The 6,638-nt window shown below is 38.7% G+C and overlaps 1 protein-coding gene across 1 annotated transcript; it reads left to right on the forward strand.

Moving 5' to 3' along the window:
- Positions 1–665: 665 nt before the first annotated feature.
- Positions 666–6,366, forward strand: LOC104866708 (dimethylaniline monooxygenase [N-oxide-forming] 1-like; the record flags this gene model as incomplete). Its single annotated transcript, XM_010630875.1, has 3 exons — positions 666–864; positions 3,818–3,960; positions 6,167–6,366. Coding segments are annotated over exons 1-3 (527 nt in total), but the record flags the coding sequence as incomplete, so codon positions are not given.
- Positions 6,367–6,638: the final 272 nt, after the last annotated feature.

Here is a 6,638-nt window from a genome sequence, read left to right on the forward strand (position 1 = left end):
TTCTTTTAAATTTGATTCGTATTAGATTTAATATAAACATAATTCCTAGGGCCAGGGCTGAGACACTTGTCTAGAATACATGAAGCTCTGGTTACAATCTCTGTCACCATAACATGAATTAATTTCCTAAATCAGAACTTAGTATTTATGAACATGTAAGCACTCAATGAGAATGAACTAGACTCTTTAAACTTTGGACCACTCCCAAAATATTCAGCCCATGAGGTTAGCACTTTCAACAGCTCTTTAGACCTGAGAAAATTTCTGCAACATATTCTATAAGACCTTCCATAACCTAAGATAATTGCGACTAATTTTATTTTTCAGTTAAATGTAATCTATGCCTTCACTAAAGGAACTACTGTTAAAGAGAAAGTTCTGTGTAAAATAACGTATGCAACAGAAATACATCAGAACTCTACATTATAATCTTGGTGATACCCGTTGCTAAGAAAATTTGAGCAAATCAGTTCAGATTCTTGGATTTTTACCACTTCTCTAAGATACCCTTCCAAACTCTAGATTACAATAGTTCCATCCAACAAATAATGGTCAGGCCAAAGGCCTGATTAGGATTCTAGGATTCTTCTTATGAATTATGTTTACTCTGTACTCCAGAACTTTTGAAATGTTAATTGCTATATCAACCAGCAAGCTACTAGAGGAACTAACTCTTAATCATGCTTATCATTCTTTTTCAGACCAAAGTCTGCAGTATAACAAAGTGCCCAGATTTTGATGACTCTGGCCAGTGGGAAGTGGTCACTGTGCATGAAGGGAAGCAAAACTCAGCCATCTTTGATGCTGTCATGGTTTGCACGGGTTTCTTCACTAACCCTAATCTGCCACTTAGTTCCTTTCCAGGTACAGAATTTTCTAAAAATGAATTTCAATTTTCTTACAGGATTCATCCTGATGCCGAACTGGCCTGGGGATGCACTCAAATCACATGTTAATTCAATGGCTAAATTAGGTGGGTAATAGTTGTATTTTATAGGCAGAATACTCTCCACACAATTAAAACAAACAGAAGAGAATGACGGATAGCTCACTAAACAAACTTAGCTTCACTGAGGTTCCATGTGCCTCCATAATGAAAAATAGCACTCAGAACCTCTTCTGAAATATGAGACACTTAGATGAGGTGCACATTGCCAAAGTTGACCTAGAGACCACAAAGGTAAATCTGTGTGTAAAGAAGGAGGAGTCTGAATTTTTACGTGTTTGTTCTGTATGAGCCGTAACAATTAACTAGATCAGAGCTGTATGGCACTGCCTCATAGCCAACAGGGCAATGAATCTTGGAGGATGAGTTAATAAATGTTTACATCTCAGTTTCTTTATCTGACTTTTGCAAACATGACTATGGTTAATGATTGTCAAATTGCAACTGGATTTCTACTCAAGTGAATAGAATTGCACTGGTTACTCTGTTTCACCTGCAGTAAATATTAAGAGTTTGAAAAAACTTTTTCTCCAAATCATCTACATATATATTTGAGTGATCCTAAAATTTAAGAGGCAATGTTCCACTAATTTTCCTGGAACAGCCTCAGGGATCACTTAAATCAGCTCACAATAGGACAAAATATATCCTAAGGATTCTCATAGAATAGAATCATGGAGAGGAAAAGATCCAAGTTTAATCTTTCCCCTAATGCAGAAAGTTTTTCGCTAACATCCCTGACTCAAAAGTCTCTGCTTGCACAAAAAGACTCTCAACACACAAAACGACAGAACCTTCTGTGAGTTCCTGCCTGCAGAGCAAAGCCCTGAGCATCCAACCTCTCCATTCTCTCAGGAAGAAGCACCTGATGAAGGGCAACCAAAAATCTACGAGGTTCAGTGGAATAGTGAAATTTCATTTATTCAGTACCTACAATTTAGGGCATGAGTTGAGAAGAATACAGAAGACAATACGACAGCAGGCAGTCTGTACTTAAGGGAGTCTAGAGAAGAATCAGTCTGCGTATGACATGCAGGGATCCCAACACTCACGTTCACTAAACTCATACTTACTATGGTCCTGGATCTGCCCCTCGTCATGTCAGATTAGGATAAAGCATACCCTGAAAGCAACTAAACCAGTGTACTCCCTTTGTGTGGAAAGACATTGGGATTCAGAAGGTATACAACGAGAAGTTAGTGCTCTTCAGCCTCTTTCTACACCTTTCTAAGCCTCTTTATCCACCATAAATGGATGAGTTTGCATGACTTTCCCCAGTGCTGTGCATCAGAAATCAAGCAAGGGAGGCTCTTCTAGATTTGCCGTCCTCTTTCTTTCCTTTTTGTCGGGCACTACCAATCTGAAATCCCTGGCTAAATGATGGCCAAGGACCATTTGAGCACTAAGTTTCTGTGATTCTAGATTTGAAATGGAATCCTCCCAATTCCACCTGCCATCCAGCAGACTTGCTTAGACTGTGCATACACCGTGGGGCATTTGTTGACTATGACACAAGTTCAGAGTCACTGAACATATAAATAAAAGGCTTTGAAAGCAAATCCAAAATGAGCCCAAAAGTCTCAGGAAAAAAATAGATATCACAGGTAAACTAGATGCATAATTTCTGAAAATTATTAATTTTGTTCATTGCATGTGCTTATCAACAAAATTACATTCACCTAATATGAGCTCTTACTCTGCCCTCCTACGAGTCCATAGGAAATTCAGCCACACAGTCTCATTGTTGCTCATCTGTGACTCAAAGCAATCTAACACTGACAGAATCTATGGTAAATCTAAAAGTCTAGAGAAAATTCTACAATTCTCCTTCGGCTGTTGCAGCTATACTTTCTCAGCAGTTCTTTCATTCATATAGGATCTCTGAACTGAGTTAATATTTGAATGTGATGGCATCCTTGCCAAATGCTAAGTGCTCTGGATCACGGATGGATTTTAACCAGGATTCATGCTATGGTTCCAATGATTCAAAGTGAGCCACAGAGCAGCCAGCAATTCCAAAGGAAGGCTACTTCCCACGAGCATATGTATTTATCCTCTGAGAATCTAGGTTTCTTATCTCTGTTTCTTTATCTTAGAAAAACTACATTCTTTGTTCAGTGCATCTTCCTTTTTATTGAGTCACACGATTTTGAAAGTGTTTTCCAAAGCTCTCCATTTGCAGTGAATGCCTCAATGAGATCTGGCACAAGCTGCATGAGACATCTATAGTAGTTAGCCCGGTAGACATAACCCTGGAGTTACAGACAGGCCCTTCATTCTCTGTGCCAACTCTGGCTCACTCAGCACACTCAGCCTGAGTTACAGTCAGTACCAAGGTGAAATACCGGTGAACTTCGGCAACTCATATGGATCTCTGTAAACACCTATTATATTTCCCTCATATCATCCAACACAGTGCCAGGTACACAGCAGATATTCCCAAAAGTCTGCTGAATGGAGGCACTGATTCTATTTCCCTTTAATGTCACTGCTCTTGCTACTAGTTTATGAAAACTAGTACAGTACACATAAATCAAGTATTAGTAAGTAGAATATTATCACCCCTTTGGCTTCATCAACCTTTAAATGGCAATGACTCCTTACACTTTTGCTGAACGTTACTTTTACCCTGATAGTTTGACTTAGTTGATCATCATGTAAGACATCTAGAGGCCTATTTAGTGAGATGGAGTTATTACCCATCTTTACCCATAGCTACATTGTGTAAAACACTGTGTTCCTGTGTTAGATTTCCTCAAACTCAAGTATACTGGTAAAAATACCCTAAAACATGTGTCAAAGGGATATTATCAAAGGAAAAATATAAGGTGACTGTATAAATTCCCTATTTGTCTCTGTTTTTTTCTATAGGTATAAATACCTTTAAAGGCCAGTACTTTCACAGCCGAGAGTATAAACATCCAGACATATTTAAGGACAAGAGAGTGCTTGTGGTTGGACTGGGAAATTCTGGCACAGATATCGCTGTGGAGGCCAGCCGCCTGGCAAAAAAGGTACCACTCTTGATAATGCTCAATGAAGAGCTTTATCTTAACGTTCATACCACGAGTACGTGCTGTCTGACACCATGGTAAAAGTTAAAGAGCAAAAATGTCAACACCCAAAACTTTTTTACTGGTGTCACTGTGTATTCAATCTAGGGCCTTCATACTCAACTACATACCCAGAATTTTATCTTTTAAACTTTAACATAGAGCCTTACTAAATTTCTTAGTTGCCTATCCTGGGTTCAAATTTGTGTTCCTCCTACCTCTGACAGCCAGAGTGTTGCACCACTCTACTCAGCTACAATGTATTTAAATGTACCTTTATTGAGTGTTCATAAATTTTACAGTGAATGCCACTGGTCGTCTTTCCTTTAAAACCAACCTCTCTCCTCTTGTATTTTTGTCATTTTCCTGGCTATTCAACAAGAGCTACAAGACATCTCTTCCTTAGGCCCATAGGTCAAAAGATCCTGGTCATTTCTCCTTGTTACAGTTGCCATTTGCCCAATATTTCCTTATTTATTGCCAGGTCTCACACTGAGACTTTTGCATTATCTTCCAAAGAATAATTATAGAAACCACACATATTTTTTGAGATTGCTCTTTGCCACACATTGCACTAAATGTTTTTCACTGTATTATTTCATCTAGTCATCAAAACAAGCCACTGAAGTAGGTGCTATCACAGATGCAGAAACTACGGTTGAGAGAGGTCAGGTCACCTGCCTAATGTCACTACAGCTGGTCCTGAAACCCTAGTGTGTTTCCCTCAAAGCCCAGGCTCTTAATTCTTCCCTTTATCCTGGCACCTCTCCCCACATTCCATCCGTGCATTGTCAATCACTCATGCAGAACATACTGACCAACAAACAAATCCTCTGCATAGTCATATTGAAATGCTAATAACTCCTTCACCCACAAGTGGCATTCATAGCAGATGGACCTGTGTTAACTTTGGTTCAGGAGCTCTATTCTCTTACTTACTTCAGGATAATGCTGCCACCTTGCTAAGTTTCTTGTAATCAATCAATGAATCAATCATTAAGTGTTGTTGTCCCCCCCACCAAAGGGTAACACAGCACTACGATTGCTACATTTGGGTACATAATATTTTTGTTGTTGTTTCTCTATTCATTTGGAAATTTCTTCAATCCGAAAACATGCTTTGTAACCAGTAATAATGGCTAACTCAAGTGGCTAAAGCAGGAAGATCACAAGTTTAAGGCCAGCTTGGGCAGTTTACTGAGACACTTTTGAGAAATAAACTATAAAATGAAAAGGGAATGGACTATATAGGTCAGTGTGAGTCGATGGGCTAAATCACCACTACTGGAAAAAGACAAGGAGGAGGAGGAAGAAAACATGTTGCTCTGTCAAACATATTATTTCTTTATCAGCAAACAAAGTGTCCTTGACTTCCAACATAATTCATATCGAAAAGAAAATCCTATCTGCTGCTACACTGAGACACAGAGGCCAGATCAACACACATAGCTCAGGTCAGAAACTCTGAGGAGCCTGAAGCTCTTGTGGCATTCCAGAGTGGTGTAAATCATTTTGTGATGTCATACGGTTAAACAAAAACACTAACACTGTAGCTGTGGACTTCCATGGTCTGGTGGAGGAAAAAAAATCAATATATTAGCTGTACTGTGTAGTATCAGCAAGGTGGCTATTGGTTAATTATTTTTTTTGGTTTTCAAACAGTTATATAGGAAATTCTTTATTGTATTGATACCAAAACTACTACTGTGTTTTGGGAACCCACTCAGCTACTAATCTCAAGGAGCCATCCGTTTAAATTAAAAAAAGGAAAGAAAAAGCAAGCACCCCATCTAACCGTATTACTGAATGTTAATGCCAACTAAACCAGTGGTTTGTGCTGAAATAACATTTGTAGAAAACTCCAAATTTCTGCTCCATCCTGTTCTTACTGCCTAATATTACAATAGAGAGTTTCTATTCAACTGTTCATTATCTTTTCCCTTGAGACTTTAGGCATCAGAGGGCTTGCCACAGTAACTCCAGGCTGCCAAATAAATGCTCATTAATATGTCCTAAGACATTTTAATACTTCATATATGCACACCACACTGTTATTCCAAAACAATAACTTTTATATAGTAGTTAAAAGAAGATAGACTATCTTATCAAGGGTGTGTTTGAGGGTGCCTTTCAATTCCTGCTCTCAAATCTCTTTCATGACTTCCAGGTGCTTCTCAGCACCAGAGGAGGTGCATGGGTTTTCAGGCGAGTCTTTGACTCAGGGTACCCATGGGACATGGTGCTTATAACACGATTTCAAACTGCATTCAGAAATTTTCTCCCAACTCCAATTTTGACTTGGTTGATGGAAAAGAAGATGAACAGCTGGTTCAATCATGCAAATTATGGCTTAATACCAGAAGACAAGTAAGTATAATGTATATACCAAAAACTGTTAGAGAGATGGAAGCGAAAGCTTTCCACGGCAATACAGACCACGCAATATTATGGCAATATGGTTGGGGGATTAAATTTTTCCATACAAATTTGCTGGTGATAGTAATAGCTGCTCTTAAGTGCTTCAGCAATGAATTTACATATTTAACTCTTTAGGGTAAGTATTATTAGGTACAATCCCCCTTTCCTTATGGGATAACTGAGATCTAGCCAAATTTAGTCACGTTCCTGAGCTCATGTAG

This window comes from Fukomys damarensis, unplaced genomic scaffold (genome assembly GCF_012274545.1).
Source record: "Fukomys damarensis isolate Sample0158 unplaced genomic scaffold, DMR_v1.0_HiC HiC_scaffold_35046, whole genome shotgun sequence".
Lineage (NCBI taxonomy): Eukaryota > Metazoa > Chordata > Mammalia > Rodentia > Bathyergidae > Fukomys > Fukomys damarensis.